Source organism: Schistocerca gregaria, chromosome 8, assembly GCF_023897955.1.
Source record: "Schistocerca gregaria isolate iqSchGreg1 chromosome 8, iqSchGreg1.2, whole genome shotgun sequence".
In the NCBI taxonomy this organism is placed as follows: Eukaryota; Metazoa; Arthropoda; class Insecta; order Orthoptera; family Acrididae; genus Schistocerca; species Schistocerca gregaria.
Window position 1 is genome coordinate 181,514,802 of NC_064927.1, and position 26,788 is coordinate 181,541,589.

At 44.6% G+C, this 26,788-nt stretch overlaps 1 protein-coding gene across 7 annotated transcripts in view; it reads left to right on the plus strand.

Annotated features, from left to right (window-relative positions):
* The window catches only part of LOC126284496 (aquaporin AQPAn.G-like), a 91,963-nt gene extending 72,435 nt beyond the window's left edge, over positions 1–19,528 (plus strand). For 4 of the 7 annotated variants that reach the window (XM_049983460.1, XM_049983461.1, XM_049983467.1 and 1 more), the window contains 3 exons: positions 2,204–2,410; positions 4,672–4,752; positions 18,738–19,528. In XM_049983460.1, the coding sequence (XP_049839417.1) occupies positions 2,204–2,410; positions 4,672–4,752; positions 18,738–18,980 (531 nt within the window). In that variant the 3' untranslated portion in view covers positions 18,981–19,528. The remainder of the gene's footprint in view (positions 1–2,203; positions 2,411–4,671; positions 4,753–18,737) is intronic. The other 3 variants (XM_049983463.1, XM_049983464.1, XM_049983466.1) reach the window with 1 other exon arrangement.
* Positions 19,529–26,788: the final 7,260 nt, after the last annotated feature.

Consider the following 26,788-nt stretch of genomic DNA (forward strand, 5'->3'; position numbering starts at 1 on the left):
CTGTATAACTATTTAATGCTCAACTAATCTTCATTATAGCTTTTAATATGTTCTCCAAGCGGCCCCACTATTCCTTTAATGGTATATGTACCTATCCTCACATTGAAATATCCTGCAATTATTTAAATTTTCTGATTTAGGTATCCAATCGGTATTCCATTAATCGCCATCTGCATGGGTTCATAAATTGCACGCGTTTCTTCTCCCTTTGCCTCTCCTGGCGCTTATACACCAGTTGCTGAGACTGCAAGACGGCGTATATTATCTTCAGTCAGAAAGGTTCCCACCAATTAGTAATAACAAAATATTTCTTAAATATGAAGGAAAAACTCAACTTTAATTATGCTTATTCAAATGAAATGTCCAGCACCGTCAGTCGTTCGACATTACTAAGAGTCCCCTGTCCTGTCAATGCGCCTCTGAGTGTTGCCTACGTAGAGCCCAGAGCTGGTCTAAGATACATACGTAGACCAATTCTCTGAGACGGCGGATGAGCACTGGAGCTTGTAGTCTAGGTGGTAACTGTACACGACTCAGTGTACTGAAGAGATCTGTCCACCATAGCTCAGTGCTCCGGTCTTTAACGAGACATCGACCAATCGCTATCCGCACACGTGATGCCCATGAGTTGGCAGTTGCTGGCCCAGGCGGACCTCGGTACAGTTCGTTGTGCCCATTCATACAGCTGCTGCGTTACGAGTATTTCGAGCGCAGCTTATCGATTGAGGTGCAGCACTCTCTGGAGTCGTGAGTACCGTCACCACGCCGATTATATTCATTAGCTTCCCCAATATTGTTTTCTTTCTTTCTTTCTTTCTTTCACTTATGCCAAAGTCCCACAGCGATCGCAGGGTCGGCGAGGTTAAAACGGAATTGGCAATGTTAGTTGCAGGGATGGCCGGATGCCCTTCCTGCCAGCACCCTATACCCGACAGGACGGAATCAGTGTACCCCAACTCTCTGCGTCTAGTGTAAATCGTGAAATAGTGCAGACGTGTGTCAAATGTCTGCGACGCGTGTAACTGAGGCGGAACGCGGGGACCAGCCCGGTATTCACCTAGTGGGATGTGGAAAACCGCCTAAAAACCACATCCAGGCTGGCCGGCACACAGGCCCTCGTCGTTAATCCGCCGGGCGGATTCCATCCGGGGCCGGCGCGCCTACCCGAGTCCAGGAAGCACCGCGTTAGCTCTCTCGGCTACCCTGGCGGGTCCAGCTTCCCCAGTATCATTAACTTTAAACTAAAGCAATGATAACTGGTGAAAATTTGTATCGGAGCGGGTCTGGAACCTAGAGCTACCACATGTCCGAAAGAAATGACACCACATATATGTAGAGGTGCCTTTACGTTTGCTGCGATGAGCCTCTGCTCAGCGTGTCGGAATGGTTTTCGCAGACAGTACAGTCGTCGTCTCACGCTAAGAGCACAGCAAACCAAGAGTCGCGCACTGTCAGAAGAGAGTACATGCTCCGGTGGTCCTGCAGACACAGATCTGCTACGGTAAGGATAACAGGTGCATCGCAGTTAGTGTGAAATGGGACAGCAAGTGGAAACGTATTCCACAGCTGAAGTAGGCAGGACAGTACGCATCTTGTGGGTAAAACATCTGAAATGCATTCAAATTCTTCATGAAATTCTTGCTGTATGTGGACCAAATGTAATGTCGCGTCCAGTCGAAGCGAAATGGCGCCGACAACTGGACCAACGCTGCACAGATGTGAGTGATGCTGATCGGGAAGCAAGACCACTTATCTCGGTCACAGGCGACAATGTTCAGGCAATCGAGGAAACAACGCAAGTAATGGTCGCTAAAACTCGGAGGTCTGCAGTGACTTTATTGGAAATGCTTTACGGCAACTATACTCTCGAAACACTCATGTCGTTACACATGACTATTTAATTCATAACTGTTACTTTTCTATAAGTATTTTTAAGAATGGGAAAAGTAGACAGAAAAACAGTTTTATCCGTTACTAAAAGTGTAGTACAGCTACTGGTTGTTGCCTCAGAGGCCTACGACGAATATATGGAAATGCTCTAGGAATTTCCATTTCACACGAGAGTGCTACTAGATAACAATTCCTATCTTTTAGTGGGCCGGTAGCATATTAACGGAGAGTTATTCCACATGTTTAGCAGTGAATGGATGCCTGTAATTTTGCAACACATTATGGATACTGATGCTCGGTGACGTTTCGGCAGAGTGTGACGCCGTCCTCAGCGGTGTGTGACTGCACGACGACGCCGGCAGCGGGGCTGTCAACAACGCAGGCACTGCTCGTGGAGACGGGGGCGACGGCGATGCTGATACTCCTGTGCCACGGCTCGTGGGACGCGCGCAACTGCCACAACTCTGACTCCACGCCTCTCAAGTTCGGCTCCTACATCACCGGCATCTCCATCGCCGCGGTGAGTCCACCACAGAGACTGCTGCTGTTTCCACTCATGTGGCAGCAGTTGCCTGTTTACTGGTTGTCGTAAACTATTGCTGGCGTAGCTTGCTGTTTATGCCGAAATGAAGTTCATACTCTGAGATATACACTGAGGTGACAAGCCACGGGATAGTGACACAGATGGCGGTAGTATCAAATGGCTCTGAGCACTATGCGACTTAACTTCTGAGGTCATAAGTCGCCTAGAACTTAGAGCTAATTAAACCTAACTAACCTAAGGACATCACACACATCAATGCCCGACGCAGGATTCGAACCTGCGACCGTAGCGGTCGCTCGGCTCCAGACTGTAGCGCCTAGAACCGCACGACCACTCCGCCCGGCAGGCGGTAGTATCGCTTACACAAGGTATGAAAGGGCATTGCATTGGAGGCGATGTCATTTGTACTCTGGTGATTCGTGTGAAAAGGTGCCCTACGTGATTATGACCGCACGACGGGAATTAACACACTTCGAACGCAAAATGTTAATTGGAGATCGATGCATGAGACCTCCCATTACGAAAATCGTTAGGGAATCCAGTATTCTGAGATGCACAGTGTCAAGAGTACGCCGAGAATATAAAATTTTAGGCATTACCTCTCACCATGCACAACATAGTGACTGAAGTCCTTCACTTAACGACCGAGAGCACCGGCGTTTATGTAAAGTTGTCAGTGCTAACAGACAAACCAGATGTCCCACCCCCGCAGAAATCAATCTCGGACGTACGGCGACAGAGCGGCGAAATTTGGCATTAATGGGCTGTGGCAGCAGACGATCGACGCGAGTACCTCGGCTAATAGTACGACACCTGTCCTGGGCTCGTGACCACATCGGTTGGACTGGAAAACCGTGGAGTGGTCAGGTGAGACAAGATTTCAGTTGGTAAGAGCGTGACGCAGATCCCACAAAGCCAGGAACCCAAGTTGTCAACAAGGCACTGTGCAAGCTGGTGGTGAGTCCACTATGGCGATAGCGGTGGTGGGTCCTCTGGTCAATCTGAACCGATCATTGACTGTAAATGGTAATGTTTGGATACCTGAAGACCATTTTGCAGCCATTCATGGACGTCATCTTCCCAAACAGGATCACAGTGCACCATGTCAGGGAAGAAAATGCACGAGGTCAGCAAGCCGCAATTGTTTGCGATTGGTTTGAGAACATTCTGGACGACTGGAGCGAATGATCCACATAAATGTTTTGGAGCATAATCGAGATATGGCTCAATATTTCTGCTGGAGGCTTCCAAGACATTTTGAGTCCATACCACTTCCAGCTGTTGCTGCAAATGGAGGTACGAAATGATATTAGGACGTATCCTGTGACTTTTGTCACCTCAGGGTAATCTTATGTCTAATATCGATGAAATACAATAATTTGTTACACAAATTCCCTGCCATGTTTGGGCATATTGCCTAACGTGGTCAGTCCTCTCACTGGCCTTACGTCCAACTAAACGTACATGAGAGGCATTACGTGAAGGACTGCAACGGTTACTGACGATTTTACCGTTCCGAAAGTTATCTCATGTTATTTCCTTGCCTTTGAAAACACAAAATTTTAAGACGAATGTGTACTAAATGGAAACTGAACTTTATTTGACGCACTGATAAAATACGTGTGGTTTAGTACCTTATTTTGCAGTTATTATTTAATAATTTCTTGATTTCTCTAAACTATTTCATGAGAATACTGAGACGGTACTTCCAACAATATCACAAGTGGTTCTTTCCCCATCTGCAGTAGTGTTGATAATAGTGACTGTATTAACACTGACGACCTTACTCCAAATGTGTGTTAATAATATCACTAACTCTCTTCCTTCCACCTTCTGAGAGAAATTATCCTGCAGCAAAGGTCACCGGTATAGTAATAGGGTTGTCTTGCAGACAGTATGCGATCAATGCTGGTGGCATTTCTGTTGTTCAGTTAAATTAATTACTCTGTTATCCATTTAAAAATCAATAATTCCTCAACCAAATCTCTTCATTTTGTAAAAATGCCAGAATAAAACCTATACCTTTTGCGGAAATTTCAGACTAAGTTAAGAACTCTTCATCGTGGTAGCTATTAGAAATTATTATTATTATTATTATTATTATTATTGTAAAAAATTTTGGCGAGTAATAATTAGATTTACAGTGGCTGTAACAGCATCTTCATAGTAGTTTGGTTAGTGTGCACTGTTACATCTTGGTGATACTTTACTCATTACGTTATTTAATGTCATCGCAGGGTCCTTTCACTGGAGCCAGCATGAACCCCGCAAGGACACTTGCCCCAGCGCTCTGGAAGGGTGTTTGGGAATGCCACTGGGTACGTCTCCTAAGAATTTTAAGCAATCATGTAACAGTGAAACTAACATCTGTATATTTTGTATGAAGGTTGCAAAGAAATTTTTGTCACATGCAGTAAAAGGGATTTATTGTGCAGTGTGAAGGACGATTTTGCAATAAGTGACATCATTCGCAGTGGGGTGACTTTGTTTAATCTATGTTTTCATGAATGTGTTAACGCAGGCACCTTGACTTTTTATGTACTAATGTTACGAAAATTGTTTCGTTGCAAATGTGCAGCATGTATTCAGTTTTTACCTTACTGCGATGCTTTAGCCTATGTGTGAATATACTCATAATCGACAGATATTCTTCAAATACTCTGCCAGGAATACATTTATAGATTTTATGTAATTGTTGTTTTGTGTTTATAATGTGGGCTCAGATGAAGTTTGTTGGTTTTCGGCAAAGAATGTTACTTATTAGTCTCCATTGCTATCCCATTAAAAATCCCAATTCTATATTAAACATTTTTGACGGGATGTTTTCTATGCAAGTAAATACTTCTCTAACACGGTCTTCAGGTTTGCTTTTAGCTCTCTGATGTGTTCGTAATCTATAATTCTAAAACGAGTGTGCTTTAAGGATTTCTTTATTTTTGGGAACAGAGAGAAAAGTTACATGGGGCCAAGTATGGCGAATATGGAGGCTGGAGCGTCATTAAAAACTCACGTCCAATCTACGAGGGTTGAATAGGTGCATTAATGTAATGAAAAACACAAGAAAACAGTTTTATGTAGATTTCTCCACGCAAACAGTGAACTCGTACGTAATATGTAATCTTTACTGCTTGTTTGACCTTTTGGGAAGAACTCATGTTGCTCTACACCATTAGAATTGAAGTACACAGGAAGAATAGCACTGCACTTATCGAGCTTTCCATTGTCTTGCCGATTTACCCCTTGCGGGTTCGGGGATTAGAATAGACCCGCGGTATTCCTGCCTGTCGTAAGAGGCGACTAAAAGGAATCTCAACTGTTTCGGCCTTTAATGTGATGGTCCCCATTGGGGTTTGACCTCCATTTTTCCAAATTCAACAGAAGTATGAGCCTTTTGGGGAAGGACACCTTACGTAGTGCACCATGAGTCCTTGGCACACTTTATCGTCTTGGAGTCGTCACTGCACCCTCCATCCCTCATTTTGGGCATACACACCTGTTGGATTGTGTAAGTTACGCCCTTAGTGCGTCACCATCTGCACCCACGATCACTATGGACTACCCATGGTACCCAAAATCCAGCACGGTAGCCAGCCCGTTGTGGAGGGGTCGTCATATACCCTCTAGCAACCCCTGACAACACAGGGATCGTACTGCCAATGCCTGATCTGACACCTCCCCACGTAAGCCGAGGAGTAGATGCTCGTCTCTCTGGGGCATCAGTACTCCCGGTAACGGCAATCCTGCCAGGTGGCCTTTGCTGTGGCTGGGTGGCGCCCGTGGGGACAGCCCCTGGTCGGAGTGGGTGGCATAGAGGCGGATGCCCCGCAATGAAGCGGGTGAAGTCTCAATCCGGTGGTCGAATGACCGACCAAGTCTCTAAGCGTGCTAAGACAGAATTTAATGCTGTGACATATAACCCCAAATCGTTCCCTTCCCTAGCCGCGCCATGGGAGGAACGTAGGGCTGCGGACAGACAGGAGCCGTATTCACCGCGATACCTTGTGTGCAGCAGAACCGATGGGGGTCCGTTTTTGGGGACTCAGCTTCTCTTCTTTGTTCACCATCTTGAGGATAAGTTTGGGGATGTGGCATCTGTTTCCAAAATGAGGAACAGGGCTATTTTGATACAAGCCGTTTCATCTGCACAGTCACAGGCGATACTCGCCTGTGAGAAGCCCGGTGACATCCCCGTTAGGGTAACTCCCCTTCTTTTTTTTTTGGGTCATCAGTATACTGACTGGTTTGATGCGGCCCGCCACGAATTCCTCTCCTGTGCTAACCTCTTCATCTCAGAGTAGCACTTGCAACCTACATCCTCAATTATTTGCTTGACGTATTCCAATCTCTGTCTTCCTCTACAGTTTTTGCCCTCTACAGCTCCCTCTAATACCATGGAAGTCATTCCCTAATGTCTTAGCAGATGTCCTATCATCCTGTCCCTTCTCCTTATCAGTGTTTACCACATATTCCTTTCCTCTCCGATTCTGCGTAGAACCTCCTCATTCCTTACCTTATCAGTCCACCTAATTTTCAACATTCGTCTATAGCACCACATCTCAAATGCTTAGATTCTCTTCTGTTCCGGTTTTCCCGCAGTCCATGTTTCACTACCATACAATGCTGCACACCAGACGTACATCCTCAGAAATTTGTTCCTCAAATTAAGACCGGTAATTGATATTACTTCACTTGGGCAGAAACGGCTTTTTTTTGCCATAGCGAGTCTGCTTTTGATGTCCTCCGTGCTCCGTCCGTCATTGGTTATTTTACTGCCTAGGTAGCAGAATTCCTTAACTTCATTGACTTCGTGACCATCAATCCTGATGTTAAGTTTCTCGCTGTTCTCCTTTCTACTACTTCTCATTACCTTCGTTTTTCTCTGTTTTACTCTCAAACCATACTGTGTACTCATTAGACTGTTCATTCCGTTCAGCAGATCATTTAATTCTTCTTCACTTTCACTCAGGATAGCAATGTCATCAGCGAATCGTATCATTGATATCCTTTCACCTTGTATTTTAATTCCACTCCTGAACCTTTCTTTTATTTCCCACATTGCTTCCTCGATGTACAGATTGAAGAGTAGGGGCGAAAGGCTACAACCTTGTCTTACACCCTTCTTAGTAGAACCACTTCGTTCTTGATCGTCCGCTCTTATTTTCCTTCTTGGTTGTTGTACATATTGTATATGACCCGTCTCTCCCTATAGCTTACACCTCTTTTTTTCGGAATCTCGAACAGCTTGCACCATTTTATATTCTCGAACGCTTTTTCGGGGTCGACAAATCCTATGAACGTGTCTTGATTTTTCTTCAGCCTTGCCTCCATTATTAGCCGTAACGTCAGAATTGCCTCTCTCGTGCCTTTACTTTTCCTAAAGCCAAACTGATCGTCACCTAGCGCATTCTCAATTTTCTTTTCCATTCTTCTGTATATTATTCTTGTAAGCAGCTTCGATGTATGAGCTGTTAAGCTGATTGTGCGATAATTCTCGCACTTGTCAGCTTTTGCCGTCTTTGGAATTGTGTGGATGATGCTTTTCCGAAAGTCAGATGGTATGTCGCCAGACTCATATATTCTACACACCAACGTGAATAGTCGTTTTGTTGCCACTTCCCCTAATGATTTTAGAAATTCTGATGGAATGTTATCTATCCTTTCTGCCTTATTTAACCGTAAGTCCTCCAAAGCTCTTTTAAATTCCGATTCTAATACTGGATCCCCTGTCTCTTCTAAATCGACTCCTGTTTCTTCTTCTATCACATCAGAGAAATCTTCACCCTCATAGATGCTTTCAATGTATTCTTTCCACCTATCTGCTCTCTCCTCTGCATTTAACAGTGGAATTCCCGTTGTACTCTTAATGTTACCACCGTTGCTTTTTTTAATGTCACCAAAGGTTGTTTTGACTTTCCTGTATGCTGAGTCTGTCCTTCCGACAATCATATCTTTTTCGATGTCTTCACATTTTCCCTGCAGCCATTTCGTCTTAGCTTCCCTGCACTTCCTGTTTATTTCATTCCTCAGCGACTTTTATTTCTGTATTCCTGATTTTCCCGGAACATGTTTGTACTTCCTCCTTTCATCAATCAACTGAAGTATTTCTTCTGTTACCCATGGTTTCTTCGCAGCTACCTTCTTTGTACCTATGTTTTCCTTCCCAACTTCTGTGATGGCCCTTTTTAGAGATGTCCATTCCTCTTCAACTGTGATGCCTACTGCGCTATTCCTTATTGCTGTATCTATAGCGTTAGAGAACTTCAAACGTATCTCGTCATTCCTTAGAACTTCCGTATCCCACTTCTTTGCGTATTGATTCTTCCTGACTAATGTCTTGAACTTCAGCCTACTCTTCATCACTACCATATTGTGATCTGAGTCTATATCTGCTCCTGGGTACGCCTTACAATCCAGTATCTGATTTCAGAATCTCTGTCCGACCATGATGTAATCTAATTGAAATCTTCCCGTATCCCCGACCTTTTGCAAGTATACCTCCTCCTCTTGTGATTCTTGAACAGGGTATTCGCTATTACTAGCTGAAACTTGTTACAGAACTCAATTAGTCTTTCTCCTCTTTCATTCCTTGTCCCAAGCCCATATTCTCCTGTAACCTTTTCTTCTACTCCTTCCCCTACAACTGCATTCCAGTCGCCCATGACTATTAGATTTTCGTCCCCCTTTACATACTGCATTACCCTTTCAATATCCTCATACACTTTCTCTATCTGTTCATCTTCAGTTTGCTACGTCGGCATGTATACCTGAACTATCGTTGTCGGTGTTGGTCAGCTGTCCATTCTGATTAGAACAACCCAGTCACTGAACTGTTCACAGTAACACACCCTCTTCCCTATCTTCCTATTCATAACGAATCCTACACCTGTTATACCATTTTCTGCTGCTGTTGATATTACCCGATACTCATCTGACCAGAAATCCTTGTCTTCCTTCCCCTTCACTTCACTGACCCCTACTATATCTAGATTGAGCCTTTGCATTTCCCTTTTCAGATTTTCTAGTTTCCCTACCACGTTCAAGCTTCTGACATTCCACGCCCCGTCTCGTAGAACGTTATCCTTTCGTTGATTATTCAATCTTTTTCTCATGGTAACCTCCCCCTTGGCAGTCCCCTCCCGGAGATCCGAATGGGGGACTATTCTGGAATCTTTTTGCCAATGGAGAGATCATCATGACACTCCTTCAACTACAGGCCACATGTCCTGTGGATACTCGTTACGTGTCTTTAATGCAGTGGTTTCCTTTGCCTTCTGCAACCTCATGTCGTTGATCATTGCTGATTCTTCCCCCTTTAGGGGATTATCTTTCATAGAGATCTTCTGCTACAGTCTGATGATGAGCTACGAGAGAACCTGGCACGACGAGGTGTGCAGTTTGTCCGTCGTGTCTTTAGGGGGCCCAAGGATAATAAGGTCGCTACCAGTGCCTTCATCCTGGCCTTTGAGGGTGACTGCTTGCCTGTGAAGGTCAAGGTCATGATTTACCGGTGCGATGTCAAGCCCTATGTCTCGCCGCCTATGTGATGCTTGGAGTGCTGGAAGTTCTTACATATGTCCTCCAGATGCACTGCCAGCCACACGTGTCGTGATTGTGGACGACCTTCACATCCTAATGCTCCATGTGCTCCGGCTCCCACCTGCGTTAACTGTGGGGAGCATCATTCTCCCTGCTCGCCAGACTGTGCAGTCTACAAAAGAGAGCGGAAGATACAATAAATTAAGACCCTGGAGCATTTAACTTACCAAGAGGCAAGGAAGAAGCTAGAACGGTTTAACCCCACATCTATGTTGAGGAGCTATGCTGCTGCAACTCTGCTTCTACCAGTTCCTGCAAAGACTCCCATCTCAGTTGGTCCACAGAACAGTAAAGTTACGCCTGCCCCACTGCTGGTAGGGGCTACGCTCTTTTCCACTGCTCCCGAAACACCCGATTTGGGAGCAGTGAACCCCGAACAACTGGGGACATCCATCCCCACCTCTCAGCTGGAGAGGCATCAGCCCCCTCCGGCTGCTCAGCCGGAGAGGCAACAGCCTCTTCAGGCTCCTCAGCCACTCAGCACCAGCATTCTCTGGCTGCTCGGCCGGAGAGGCAACAGCCTCCTCAGGCCTCATTCGTTTGGAAGGGGTCCCTTTCGGGAGTCCCTTCCAAGGATTTTACCAGTGTCTCGCAAGACGCTAGCCAGTGGCTGAGGAAGCCACCAGCAGCTGGTCGAAGGGCTTCACGCTCTTCCTCTGTTCCCGTAAATGCGACAGGAAAGCCCTCCCAGCATGCGAACCCTCCTCCCAAAGACAAGAGAGAGAAGAGGAAGCTCTCTAAGAAGCCTAAGGACCCAGTGATTCCCGCGCCACCGCTTCCTATCAGCTCAGCCTCTGAGGTCGAGCTCTTTGCGTCCCCTGATGACCTCGATCTCGCCGTCTCAGAAACGATGGCAGTTGCGACGTCAGTCAGACAGTCGGAGGCAGCAAGTGACTCTGTGAAGTAATTTTCTTTTTCTGTGCCTTCATGCCCCTGCAGGACACGCTTTGTATAATCCTCCAGTGGAATTGTGGCGGTTATTTTAGCCATCTCCCTGAGCTATGACAGCTTCTAAGTAAGACACCTGCTTTCTCCATTGCCCTCCAGGAAACCTGGTTCCCAGCGATGCGGACCCCTGTCATTCGTGGATACATGGGTTATTACTGCAACCGTAGCACTTACAATTGTGTGTCAGGTGGAGCCTGCGTGTATGTCCTTACCTCAGTATATAGTACTCCTGTGCCCCTTAAAACATCATTGTGCAGCCCAGGGCTTGTACCATCGGTCCACTGGAGAGTCCATGAAAACTTGTGTGCTAGTGACCATTTTTCCATCTTCCTTTCACTACCCCAGCGTCGCTCCCATGAACGCTTGCCTAGATGGGCATTTAGCAAGGCAAACTGTGACACGTTCTCCTCTGCTGCCGCTGTTGAATCTCTCCCCCACGGTACCATCGATGTGGCGGTTGGGGCACTGACTGCAGCGTTTGTTTCCGCTGCGGAACGTGCCATTCCTCGTTCGTTAGGGTGCCCCCGGCGAAAGTCAGTGCCTTGGTGGTCTCCAGATGTCGCTGCAGCCATTAAAGAACGTCGGCGGGCTCTTCAGCGAGATAAGCGGTACCCATCTTTGGAGAACCTTATTTTATTCAAACGTCTCCGTGCTCAGGGCCGGCGGCTCATCAAAAGGCGGAAACAGGAGTACTGGGAGAGGTACGTTTCCAACATTGGTTCCCGTACTTCACCCTCCCAGGTGTGGATGAAGATTCGGCGCATCTTTGGATTGCAGCACTCTACAGGTGTCCCAAGGCTTACCATCAACGGGGCGCTATCCTCCGATGCCCATGCAATCGCCGAGCATTTCGCACAGCACTATGTTCGGGCCTCTGCATAAGGGATTACCCGCTCGCGTTTCACGCGCTAAAACGCCGGGAGGAATGCAAACGGCTTTCTTTTGCTTCTCGCCACTCTGAGGCGTATAAGACCCCGTTTAGTTTGTGGGAACTCCAAAGCGCCCTGGCACAGTGCCCCGATACAGCCTCTGGGCCAGATAGCATCCACAATCAGATGCTCAAACACATGTCCCCGGACTGTCAGCGATGTGTTCTTGCCATCTTCAACCGCATATGGGGCGGCGGTGTCTTTCCGTCGCAGTGGCGAGAAAGTACCATCGTTCCGGTGCTGAAGCCTGGTAAGGACCCGCTTAATGTGGATAGCTATCGGCCCATCAGCTTGACAAATACTCTGTGCAAGCTACTGGAACGTATGGTGAGTCGACGGCTGTGTTGGCTGCTCGAGTCTCGGGGTCTTCTGGCTCCATGCTAGAGCGGCTTCCGTCAGGGCCGTTCCACCGCCGATACTTTGGTCTTCCTTGAGTCTGCAATCCGCACTGCTTTTTTCAGGCGTCAATGCCTCGTCTCCGTCTTTTTCGACCTCTCCAGAGCATATGGCACGACGTGGCAGCACCATATTCTCGCCACGTTGCACGGGTGGGGTCTCCGGGGCTCTCTACCATTTTTATTCATAACTTTTTATCTGTTCGGACATTCCGCGTTTTAAATGGCACATCCCATAGTTCACTTCGAATCCAGGAAAATGGCGTTACACAGGGCTCTGTATTGAGCGTGCCCCTTTTCCTTGTGGCCATTAATGGCCTTGCAGCAGCAGTAGGGTCGTCTGTCTCACCCACGTTATATGCTGACGATTTCTGCATCTTTTTCAGCTCCTCCAACATTAATGTTGCAGAACGTAGGTTGCAGGGAGCCATACGCATGGTGCAGGAGTGGGCCCTAGCCCATGGGTTTCAATTTTCTCCTGCAAAGACTTGTGTTATGCACTTTTGTCGGCGTCGAACTGTCCATCCCCACCCTGAGCTTTATCTTCAGGATGCCATGCCCAAGGTTATTGACTCTTACCGTTTTCTGGGATTGCTGTTCGATGCCCAGCTTACTTGGCTTCCACATATTCGTCAGCTCAAGCGTCAGTGCTGGCAGCATCTGAATGCCCTCCGCTGCCTCAGCAACACAACTTGGGGTGCAGATCGTAATACGCTGCTGCCGCTCTACAAAGCCCTTGTGCTGTCCCCACTGGATTATAGGAGTGTTGCGTATGGCTCAGCGCCGCCCTCAGCGTTGCAACTACTGGACCCCATTCACCACTGTGGGGTTCGACAGCAGCATTCCGCACCAGTCCTGTTAACAGCCTCCTTGCCGAGGCTGGGGTTCCTCCGCTCCACATTCGGCGTCAACAACAGTTAGCCAACTACGCTGCCCACGTCCGTTGTTCGCCCCGCCACCCTAAGTACCGTCTCCTTTTCGATAATGCGGCAGTCCATATCCCACACCGGCGGCCGCGATCAGGCCATACCATTGGCATCCGTGTTCGGTCACTCCTTAGTGCACTCGAGTCTTTACCTCTTCAATCTGCTTTTCAGGTCCACCCAAATACACCACCTTGGTGTATTCGTCGGCCGCAGCTTCGGCTGGAACTTTCCCGATGGCCAAAGGATTCAGTTCCTCCTGCAGTCTTGCGCTGCCAATTTCTTGCTCTCCTCGACGCATACCATGACTCGGAGGTTATCTATACCGATGGCTCGATGGTTGATGGCCGTGTGGTTTACGCTTATGCTCATGCGGACTATGTCGACCAGCGCTCCTTGCCGGAAGGCTGCAGTGTTTACACCGCAGAACTGACGGCCATTTTTCGCGCCATTGAGCGTATTCGTACCAGCACTGGAGAGTCCTTCGTAATTTGCAGTGACTCGCTCAGTACTCTGCAGGCTCTTGACCAGTGCTACCCACGCCATACCATTCTTGGTGCCATCCAGGTGTCCATTCACGCTCTTGAACAGCGTGGTCGTTCGGTGGTGTTCATATGGACGCCGGGACACGTTGGAATCGCGGGAAACGAACTCGCCGACAAGTTAGCCAAAGAGGCTACCCGCAAACAGACGCTGGAGATCGGCCTACCGGCAACTGATCTCCGAAAGGTTTTGCGCCGTCGGGTCTTTGGGATGTGGGGAGACGAATGGCGCACTCTGTCTGCACTTAATAAGCTGCGGCAAGTAACGGAGACCACGACTGTGTAGGGTTCCTCTATGCGGGCCTCTCGCAGGGATTCTGTTGTTCTGTGTATGCTCCGCATTGGTCACTCTTGGCTGACGCACGGTCATCTGCTGCATCTGTTGTTGGAATGTCCTCTTTTAACCGCTCTCAGGCGTGCTTTTAATCTCCAGGGTGATTTATCATCTCTTTTAGGTGACGATGTCTCTATGGCAGATCGTGGTTTAAATTTTATTCGAGCAAGTGGCTTTTATATGTACCTCTAATTTTATTGCGTCACCCTCTTTTGTGCTGTATATTTTACTTCGTTTTGTCTTGTAATTCGACTCCATCCTAATCTTTTAGGCTGGAGGTTTTAACGTGTTGCAGAGTGGCTGGCTCATCCTATTATTTTCGTGATCAGCCAGCCACAGTCCTCTGCTGTACAGTTTTAATTCCTTCTGCCTTTCTTCTCTGTGTTGTTTTTGTTGCTGTGCTCCGTTTTCTGTGTTGTCTTACCATTGACCTTGGGGCTTTTTTCCCCCGGAATTTTTATTTTAATGCTTCGCCTGACTGGTGGATAGTTTCACTGTGCTCTGTGTTTTTATGAAACAAGGGACCGATGACCTTTGCAGTTTGGCCCCTTTAATCGTTAAACCAACCAACCAACCTTAGCGATTTAGGACGACTGGAACGATTAAGCACTAGTTTCGATGCCACTTCCGCAAAATCATGTTTTATAATCTGTTACGAAGTTCTGCATTGTTTTTGACTTCATCTAGTAACTCCTTAGCAAACTGCGTTCGCCGCTGTTTTTGTTCAAAATTCAAAAAACATCCGAAAATGTTTCATGAAATGGCTCAAATCAGTGTGCCATTATCAGGGGATGTGATAACGACGCGGCACTCGTTCATAATCATTTCTTCCATTGTTTCCATGATTTTCTAGGGCGTACGAGACGCTGGTCTTCATCATGGGTTTCTTAGGAACGCATGTGCCACTTGTAAACCCACCTTTCAGTCGTATAAGATCGACAGGAAATGTTTATTAGACTTCGCTGCATTTTATTCCGAACTTAAAGAAATATTTGACACAATTTTCTGATCCATTTTGATACGAAATGAATAAGGTAAAAATGTAAAATTTTTCACAGCAGACAACAGACTAAATATGGCTAACACTGTACAGATACTTTGCAGGCATTTTTGGGAAACAAAAACGAAAAAACTCAAGCGCTCCGGACTAATAAAATCTGCGAAATTACAAAATGCTTTACTTTTTCAACAAGCCTTATATACAGACTTGGTGTACGTCTGTGTATTTGCAGTGTAAATTTATGAGAACTTTGGAATTTATATAACGCAACTTTCTGATTGACATTTCTCGCCTAATAATATTACCACAGGTGGTACTTTGAAGGGCATTGACATTGCGAATCAAGTAATTTTTTTTTCTTTCTCGACGCTTTCCAAGCAATGTGCCCTATAATGAATATCTATGGTAGAAAGAATATTCTTGAGGTATGTGATGTAATACGAAACAGACATTTGCCGCAGCGGTAGTGGTCCAGTTGCAACTTCTGAATGGTCTGAAGTATTACATGAGTGACATACAAGTCAGCTTTCTCGTATTGCGAGTAAAATTCTATTGAAGAAATTTGGTGTTTGAACCCAATCCCTTCCATGGGATTGCTACACGGAATACTTTGACTCGTTAAATCATTCGTCGCTGTCCAACACTGTCGCTTTTTACACCATCTCAAGCGTAGCTTACCACTGACTACGGAAATTTATGCGTAATGAGGAGGCGCTCGAGGCAATTTATACTGGCGGGTCAGTCTCTCGTGACATCTGGTGGCCAATTTCGCATTACATAGAGTTGACCAGATGCTTTTCGTCCAATAGTGTACATTGGTGGCTGAAGGATCATTATGTAGTCCGTATGTTCTGTCAACTTTCTCGGTAGCGTGTCAAGAAAAGAGTGTCTACTTTTCTCCAAGGATTTTCATTTGATTTCCGAGTATTTCCGTAATACTCGGGTATTGTTACAAATCTAGGAGTTGAATTGCTTCGATGTTTTCATACGACCGGACTTGGGCGGATCCCATCCATTCGAGCAGTACTCAAGAAAGGGTTTGACAAGTGTTTTGTACACGTGAGCCATTATACATGAGCTACAATTTCTCAGACTTCTTCCAATAAACCAAAGTCGAACTTTCTACAACTTACCTTACATGCTAGTACTGATTCATGCCCCTCAGGAATGCTACGATCATATATTTTTACTGATGGGTCAATGTATATTGGGAATTACCGAGAGAGACAGGTAAATAGCAGATGGATTAGAGAACAAGTAGGAGTGGAAGATACAGTTACACATGTACGTGACAAAAATTAAATGTTGTAAGGAGAGCGGGTGGTAGATGGTAGGTGGACGTAGTTCTTTGCTGAATTGCAAGAAATACGGTGTCCTAATAGAAGAATGGTGGAGCAAATTAAGAAAACATGCATAATTAGGAGGATACATACAGTGGTTGCGCCTGTAGTTTTGGACACGAACGCCGCCATTGCAATGTCCGCAATACATTGCAAGTGTCATTCGTGGTCGGAACGATGTCCTGTGTACTTGAGAGTACATTATATCGGAGCTATGTCCATTCGATAGTGGGCAAACAGCTGGTGTTCGTATGGTGGGTGCTTTCGTAGCTAAGGGAGCCGAAGTGTTCGATATTCGTTATACCGCGTGCAGGAAAATAGAAAATCGTCTGCCAAATCACAACATGGACGAAAGAGTGTTGAGTAACCGAAACAGACGTTCATTGAAGAGGATCGTGACAATGGTAAGGGGAAGACAGCCACAAAAGTTGCTGTAGAGCTGAATACCACATTTGCTAGTCCCAGCAGCACCAAAACAGTATGAAGTGAGTTTCCTAACCAGAGAATTTCAGGGCGATCTGGGATTGCAAACCACTAAAGTGCGATGGAAAAGCTAGTTACCGGAAAACTTGGTGCTGAAGTCATAAGACTGGACTTGGAGCAGTGGGGAAAAAAAGTCATTTAGTCGAATGAGCCTTATTTCAGCGTGTCTCCAGCTTCTCGAGTTTATGTAAAAAGAGTGAAACTTGCTTTGTTGGTAATTTGGACAGCCATATAGTGGTGCTACATGGTACCCATGGTTACTCTGCAGTGTTGTGCTACTGCCAATGATTATGTTAGCAGTCTGGCTGATCAGGTCGATCCTATGGTACAATGTTCTCCAATGATGATGCAGTGTTCCCAGTCCACACATATCGCTTCGACCAGGTGTTGCGAGCAAAAGGATAAACTGTCTCATCTTGCTATGCAATTACAGTCACCAGATCCCGGTATTAAAAGGTGACGACATTTTCCACTTTTCCGTATTAATTTTATTTGCTCACATCTAGTTTCTGCAGTCTAGGTCATTTCCAAGCTGTTAAACCAGCAAGACGGCGTTAATGTTCCACTAATAGAAAACGCAGAACACACACCTAAGGCACACTTTTCTATTGAAGAACCATAAAATGACTTGCAAATGTCCTGGAAGCCGGAAACTAGATGGCGGCAAATAAAATTAAAACAGAAAAGGTGGAAAATGACACCTTCCTTTAGTTAATTCATTGCTGTGGCACTTGCTATGATGATTAAAATGGCTCTGAGCACTATGGGACATAACATCTGAAGTCATCAGTCCCCTAGACTTACAACTACTTAAACCTAACTATCCTAAGGACATCACACGCATCCATGCCAGTGGCAGGATTCGAACTTGCGACTGTAGCAGCAGCGCGGTTTCGGACTGAAGCGCCTATACCGTACAGCCACAACGGCAGGCTACCTGCTATAAAAAAAAAAAAAAAAAAAAAAAAAGATTTGAATATTATTGAGCCTTCATCATTGTTACCTGAACTTCCTAGTAGTTTTCACGAAGAATGGTTTAAGATTCCCTTGAAGACCACACATGATCTGTACTTATCCATTCTGAGACGACTGGAGCTGTTTCAAATGCTACGGGTTTTCCTACACCATATCAGACTTGATATATGTTGTCTTTTGGTGTTTCCACATTTTTATCCAACCCCTTTTAACCGGAAATGTTAATGCATAGAGTTAGCGGAAACTTTATACAGCACTGACTAATGATGAAAGTGTAATAAATGTTTCAGCGAAATAAAAAAAAATGATTTTGTAATATTTTGGCGTCATAATGTGCTCATATCCCTCTCAGAAAATTTTACGGTAATCCCAGTGGGTAATAACCCCCCCCCCCCCAGGATGGGAATCACTGCTTACTGCTTTAACAATGTCTAAACCATACAAACCATACGTATATGTTGTTAAATGTGTACTGAGTGTGCCTTCTGGCTAGCTCTGCACCACGAGTTTTGGTTGAAAGTGTGGAATGTAGACTCTTCAGCAGTTACTATTCCGTGTGTTTGAGTTGTTCCAAGTGTATCAGGTTGTGAGTATCCATTTAAAGAAATAGCTTTAGCCAGCTCTACACCATTTGTTTGTGCTGATGTGCATCCACGCGGTGGGATATTTAACAAACTCCACAGCACATGTTTGAGTGGTTGGAGGTTTGCTATGTGAAGTGTTCAGCAGGTTATGGACATTGTGTGTTTGTGTTATTGCAAAGGTGGAGCACTAGTATAAGAACATGTAAACAAGGTCATTTCAGTAGGCTCTATACGGCATGTGTGTGTTGTTACAGGTGTACTGGGCTGGTCCTTTAGGTGGCTCCGTCCTGGCTACTGTGATGTACATGTCGGTGTTCACAGAGAAAACAACTAGATCAGCAGCCACAGAAGACAACAGCTCTGTAGACAAGTTCAAAGCAGACGTCGACGGGGTGGAGAACATAGAAAAGTTCCCGTTCAGACAGCTGCCAGAGAACTGTCCTCAGTGTCATCCAGTGCATTCCCAGCCAGAGATATACAAACAGGCTCTGCCGTGAAGCTGATGCTACACCACTGAGGCCGGAATCTGATTTTATTTACTGGTGGCAGTCGTAACAAAATGTGCTGAAGACATGTAGCTCTGAAATAGCGGTATACGTCTGCAGTGTTGCATTTGAGTGAACTGTTTACAATAGTTACATGTGCAGTGTTGAATATGTCGCATAGACATAGAAAATAATTCTAAAGATCGAACCTGGAATTGTTTTAGCAGCAGTCATAACTGAAAACTATCACCTCAGCTAACCGATTGAGTGTCTCAAAGACCAGGTACGTGAAAACGCTTGACAGTTGTCTACAACGTTTGCTTCAGTGTGCAGCTTTATGGGACCAATGCAATCAGTTTATTGAGAAGGAGAAAGAACAGCAAGTGACACTTCTCTGTAGAAAAGTGGACATTGTGTACAATGAGATCCCAATCGTTACTATCGTTGGAATGTGAACGAAATTCGATTTCCACTGCCAAACTATGATTTTAAAGACTGAAAAGGGTGGAGACACAGACTAGTTTAGAAATGAAAAGTTAATTGTCACATGCTTTTTCTTTTTTTTAAAAAAAAAAGATGTGGTGTTGTCAGTATTAGATAAGTGCCCTAAGTATGAGATCTGCGTGTTAGCAGTATGTGGTAAATAATGTGGTGAATATAGATTTATACACGTTGTAGCTGGTTCTCGCAGATTTTGTACAGTGCCATGAAAGTTACTAGCGAATAATGTGTTTCCACCAAGGACTTTAATACCGGACTTGCTGATTTTGTAAGCAACGTCTTTGTGAATGGAGCTAACTCGGAACATTTTCCAATTTTGCCCTCCAAACTGGTCTTGGTTTAGAATAATGAAAGATAATATCACAGGTGGGAAAGAATTTACGGTTTACGAGTGTTTGTTTAGGAAAAAATATTGTTGAGGATAGGAGTGTCTAACTCTTGTTTATACTTTGTTCATCCATGAATAAAAGTAGCAAGTTAGGAGCTGGGAAACAGTGGTCGAAAAGAGATATGGAGTCAACATTACAAACCTGCAGATGGCATGGCAAATGTTAAGAAATATGTTACGTGCTCGCCTTAACATGTTAGTCAGTTGAAAACAATGCTATCCTGGTGGTTGCAGCCATCAGTACATTCCCAAGAGATCAGCGTGATACAAAAATTGTATTTACACGCAAACCTTCAGCCATGTTGTCATGGTCAGCACGCATAGGAGGAGGCAGATATGTACTTTGACTCTTTTTGGATAAATGCTCTCGAGAATTTAACGTTCAATTGGTACTCAAGCACTTCTTTCCTGTAGTGTCTCCTTCCAATCGTTGTTGAACATCTCAGAGACACACTCGATCTGCTTATACAAATCTGTGATAAACTGTACAGATACTTTCTGAAACGTACCTTTTTCTTCCTTTCCTTCAGCCTCCTGTGAGAATATCACACCCAGTATCAATACTAAAGAATCTTTAAGAAGGGCTCTTTGTAAGTCTCATTTACACTTGATTAACATTCTGGCTTGGCATCACCCTTCCACACACCTAGATTTATCACCAAATCGCATTGTAAACTGAAATGAACTTTTTCCTGCTATGCCTCCGAATGTTACTAGAAATCAACAACGGTAGCACTGTATTCAGTTTGTCACAAGATTTACGCAAGAGCTGTTTCTCTATCTCGAATTTCCTATGTTATCACAATAACCAAAACATCTGGAAAACAAGTTCAATCAGTCCCATTGTGAATCTTTAATCGGCTCCAGGAATTCAAATACAGTTCAAGAAGTAGCAACCTACATTTCCCATATAAATGTTTCTTTAATGTTTTTAACAGTCTATTTCTTAACAATTGGCCAATAACAGTACTTTCGGTGATAGTATGCCAATGTGATACTGGAATATTGCACTTATGTTGTAGCTGTAACAATTTTCTCACTCGGGCTTTATTTAGACTGTTTCCTACTAAGCGATTCTATATGTATATCTATTGATATAGTTCTAGTGTTGAATCTTGTGGCTCTGCATATATGTGAGAGACTGACGTCATGAAAGTTCCTGTTCGTTTGTAGTATTTTTTGTGCCTTGTAAGCTGAAGTCTACCTTTTAAAACGCTTTGCCCATGGAAAAATGTTAAGTTACACGGGTTTTCTGCGTCCACTTCAAAACGTATGTTGCCCTCTAATAACAGTGAATAAATCAGAAGGAAGACAAAAGCACACACTATACCCAGCAGTAAAGCATGGTGGCATTCATACTAGCCTTATGCTTCATAACTATTTTACTGCAAATATTTTTTCTTTTTCCCACAAAAAAATCATTATTATTTCCTTCACATCCACTCACTTAGTTTTCTGTTGTCAATTTCCTGTCTATCGAAATACATTCAGATAGATTCTATAAAAAACTTTTTCATCTAATTTTACTCTTTTTTGTCACGTTGACATGCTTTACCAAATGACATGCATTAAAACATATAATTCTCTCTCTCTCTCTCTCTCTCTCTCTCTCTCTCTCTCTCTCTCAACTTACAATATATATGAGAATTGTTGTTTCTGTCCTTCTGTCCTGTGGTTCTCCTTCGATGGAAAAAGTATTGAGCCTTAAAATCCGAGAACAGTTAGGGCTGTGTAACGACAGTGTATATAGAATTTTTCCCATCATTACAGGAATCTGCAGACTAGGTTTCTGGTACTCTTGAAGAAAATCATCTTGGAAGATTTTCGCGTGAAAACGTATGAATGGAAGTTCAAGGGGGAAAGATTTAAATTTTATAAAAAGGTGATTTTAACAGTACAAGCTATTGTCAGACCAGGTATCTCAAATGACATGAAGGTGGATATAGCTGTTGTTTCATATTTTGTCATATACATATAGACTGTAAACGATTTTAATTTCTTGTTTCTGTAAAGTTGTATTTTATGTAAATATGCACGTGTACTAACAGCTGTTACATTAAAAGAATTATAAACATTTACTTGTTCAATTAATATGCAATGTCACCTTATGTTATCTGTAACAAAAGAAGTTTGAAAACTGCTTATGACCTCAGCACTTTAATCTGCATACCAAATGGAGGATTAGCAGTTTCATTTAATTTACTTTATTTTATGCACTGATTTCAATGAGTTCTTCATTGACATTCCAATACTTGTCTTTGGGTTTTCCAGCTATTCCCTTCTCAGTTTTTCTCTCCACTACGTCCCTCTCGCCCTGAGCCCCACACCACAGTTTTCTCGTTTTCTCGTGTTTCTTCTGCTCTCGTGAACTATTTCCAAGTCTTGACATGTTCTGTGCTCCGACGTCTGATCTCCATTAAAGTATGCGGGCAGAATATCAACAATAAAATTTGCTCCTGAGAAATGTTTCGTGAATAAATTAAATTATCAAACATAATTTCTTCGGTAGGCCTATTACTTGAGCTGTAGAACAGCTTCTTTCACAATATCAAAACATGTAAAGGAAACAGTTTTTGTACCCGAATCAGAATAACAAATTGACTGACAGATAGGAAAAGAGGCTACGTTTGTCGTTCGGTGTCGGTTGCACGTCCAGGGTGGCAGTTTATTGCTGCATTCTTTCGTACCATTTCCTTTAACTTGCACTTCTTTGTGTATTACAAAAAAAAATCTGCAGAAATAAACAAAATACACAACTAAAACGAATCATAACACGTTATCGCCGGCCGCGGTGGCCTAGCAGTTCTAGGCACTTCAGTCTGGAACCACGCGACTGTTACGGTTGCAAGTTCGAATCCTGCCTCGGGCATGGATGTGTGTGATATCCTTAGGTTAGTTACGTTTAAGTAGTTATATGTTCCACGGGAGTGGTGATCTCGGATGTAAAGTCCCATAGTGCTCAGAGCCATTTGTAAACTTAAAGGTGTTCATAGTTGGGCGCCAGCAGACATCTTTCATAAATACGATGCCCAGACACCGTAGTTATGTCTATCGTCACACTACCTTCTCGAAGCCTTCTGCCGATTTCTATGGAACAATTCTTGCTGCCTGCTGCATTCTCATATCGCTCGCTCCATCCTATCGGCACCCGGGTTCCCTCCTCAGAATGAGTGAAAATGTCCTAGATCATCTGCATAAGTGCGGCACTGGAATTTGTGTCGTCTCAGCATGATCCCCAAAATACAGGGTGATCATGAAGTCAGTATAAATTTGAAAACCGAATAAATCATGGAATAATGTAGATAGAGAGGTACAAATTGACACACATGCTTGGAATGACATTGGGTTTTATTAGAACAAAAAAATGCATACCTTCAAAAAATTTCCGAGAGATGGCGCTTCATCTGATCAGATGATTGGATAAGCAGCTGCCAGCAGCAAGTCGTATACTCCTAGCTCACTCATTTGTTACATAGTTTAATTCTTAATTTCTTTGCGTGTTTTTGGTATTTGCATTGTTTAATTCATAAATTTCGGGCGTATTATAGTATTTGAGAGTTGTAGCATCGCGTTTTAGTACCTGAATAGTGTAAAACCGCGTAGTCTCCTTCCGCCACCGAGCTGTGTCAGCAGTGCGCAAGTAGCAGCATTACTGCATTTACTAGGCAGTCGCGTATTTTAATAACCGTTTCAATTTTGTGTCGTATTGTTTGTGCTCTCTGTAGATTAGTTCAGATGTTCTTTGCACAACAGTTTCTAGCATGGATAGGAATTGCAACTGCTATGTTCGGATGCAGGCTGAGTTGGCATCCCTTCGCTCCCAGCTTCAGGCAGTGTTGGCTTCGGTCACACAGCTTGAGGCTGTTGCCAATGGGCATCACTGTGGGGGTCCGGATGGGGGTTTGTCGGGGACGGCCAGCTCGTCCCACGCATCCCCCTATCTGACTACGACTGTGGTTGCCCGGGATACTGCCCGCATTGAGGCTGATCCCTCACCTGTGGCAGAGTGGGAGGTCATCTCAAGGTGTGGCAGGGGTCGAAAGACATTCCGGAGGGCTGAACGGAAGGCCTCTCCAGTTTGTCTGACGAACCGGTTTCAGGCTCTGTCTCCGGATGATACTGATCTTCGGCCTGACATGGCTGCTTGTCCTATTCCAGAGGTTGCCCCTCAGTCTGCAAGATCCGTGCGGTCGCAGAGGGTGTGCTTACTGGTAGTTGGGAGCTCCAACGTCAGGCGCGTAATGGGGCCCCTTAGGGATATGGCAGCAAGAGAGGGGAAGAAAACCAATGTGCACTCCGTGTGCATACTGGGGGGAGTCATATGGAAAGGGTCCTTGCGGATGCCATGAAGGGTACAGGGTGCACCCATCTGTAGGTGGTCGCTCATGTCGGCACCAATGATGTGTGTCGCTATGGATCGGAGGAAATCCTCTCTGGCTTCCGGCGGCTGTCTGATTTGGTAAAGACTGCCAGTATCGCTAGCGGGATGAAAGCAGAGCTCACCATCTGCAGCATCGTCGACAGGACTGACTGCGGACCTTTGGTACAGAGCCGAGTAGAGGGTTTTAAATCAGAGGCTGTGGCGATTCTGCGACCGTGTGGGCTGCAGATTCCTCGACTTGCGCCATAGAGTGGGGGGTTTCGGGTTCCGCTGGATAGGTCAGGAGTCCACTACTTGCACCAAGCGGCTGCACGGGTAGCAGGGGTAGTATGGCGTGGGCTGGGTGGTTTTTTAGGTTAGATGGCCTAGGGCAAGTACAGAAAGGGCAACAGCCTTAAAGGGTGCGGGGCAAAGTCAGGACATGCGGGGACCAAGCAGAAATCGGTATTGTAATTGTAATCTGTCGAAGCTGCATTGGTAAAGTACCGGAACATCAAGAACTGGTTGAAAGCACCGAAGCTGAAATCGTTATAGGTACAGAGAGCTGGCTGAAGCCAGAGATAAATTCTGCCGAAATTTTTACAAAGGCACAGACGGTGTTTAGAAAGCATAGATTGCATGCAATCGGTGGTGGAGTGTTCGTCGCTGTTAGTAGTAGTTTATCCTGTAGTGAAGTAGAAGTGGATAGTTCCTGTGAATTATTATGGGTGGAGGTTACACTCAACAACCGAGCTAGTTTAATAATTGGCTCCTTTTACCGACCTCCCGACTCAGCAGCATTAGTGGTAGAACAACTGAGAGAAAATTTGGAATACATTTCACATAAATTTTCTCAGCATGTTATAGTCTTAGGTGGAGATTTCAATTTACCAGATATAGATTGGGACACTCAGATGTTTAGGACAGGTGGTAGAGACAAAGCATCGAGTGACATTATACTGAGTGCACTATCCGAAAATTACCTCGAGCAATTAAACAAAGAACCGACTCGTGGAGATAACATCTTGGACCTACTGATAACAAACAGACCCGAACCTTTCGACTCTGTATGTGCAGAACAGGGAATCAGTGATCATTAGGCCGTTGCAGCACCCCTGAACATGGAAGTTAATACGAATATAAAAAAAAGGGAGGAAGGTTTATCTGTTTACCAAGAGTAATGGAAGGCAGATTACAGACTACCTAATTTCTGTTCCGACACTGACAATGTTGCGTGTTTATGGAAAAAGTTAAAAGCAATCGTAAAATGCGTTTTAGACAGGTACGTGCCGAGTAAAACTGTGAGGGACGGGAAAACCCACCGTGGTACAAGACAAAGTTAGGAAACTACTGCGAAAGAAAACAGAGCTTCACTCCAAGTTTAAACGCAGCCAAAACCTATCAGACAAATATAAGCTTTTTTTTTTGTTCATCAGTCTACTGACTGGTTTGATGCACCCGCCACGAATTCCTCTCCTGTGCTAACCTCTTCATCTCAGAGTAGCACTTGCAACCTACGTCCTCAATTATTTGCTTGACGTATTCCAATCTCTGTCTTACTCTACAGTTTTTGCCGTCTACAGCTCCCTCTAGTACCATGGAAGTCATTCCCTCATGTTTTAGCAGATGTCCTATCATCCTGTCCCTTCTCCTTATCAGTGTTTACCACATATTCCTTTCCTCTCCGATTCTGCGTAGAACCTCCTCATTCCTTACCTTATCAGTCCAACTAATTTACAACATTCGTCTGCAGCACCACATCTCAAATAATTCGATTCTCTTCTGTTCCGGTTTTCCCACAGTCCATGTGCTCCAGACGTACATCCTCAGAAATTTCTTCCTCAAATTAAGACCGGTATTTGATATTACTACTCTTGGGCAGAAACGACTTTTTTGCCATAGCGAGTCTGCTTTTGATGTCCTCCTTGCTCCGTCCGTTATTGGTTATTTTACTGCCTAGGCAGCAGAATGCCTTAACTTCATTGACTTCGTGACCATCAATCCTGATGTTAATTTTCTCGCTGTTCTCATTTCTACTACTTCTCATTCTCTGCGTCTTTCTCCGATTTACTCTCAAATCATACTGTGTACTCATTAGACTGTTCATTCCGTTCAGCAGATCATTTAATTCTTCTTCACTTTCACTCAGGATAGCAATGTCATCAGCAAATCGTATCATTGATATCCTTTCACCTTGTATTTTAATTCCACTCCTGAACCTTTCTTTTATTTCCATCATTGCTTCCTCGATGTACAAATTGAAGAGTAGGGGCGAAAGGCTACAGCCTTGTCTTACTTCCTTCTTAATACAAGCACTTCGTTCTTGATCGTCCACTCTTATTATTCCCTCTTGGTTGTTGTACATATTGTATATGACCCGTCTCTCCCTATAGCTTACCCCTACTTTTTTCAGAATCTTGAACGGCTTGCACCATTTTATATTGTCGAACGCTTTTCACAGGTCGACAAATCCTATGAACGTGTCTTGATTTTTCTTTAGTCTTGCTTCCATTATTAGCCGTAACGTCAGAATTGCCTCTGTCGTGCCTTTACTTTTCCTAAAGCCAAACT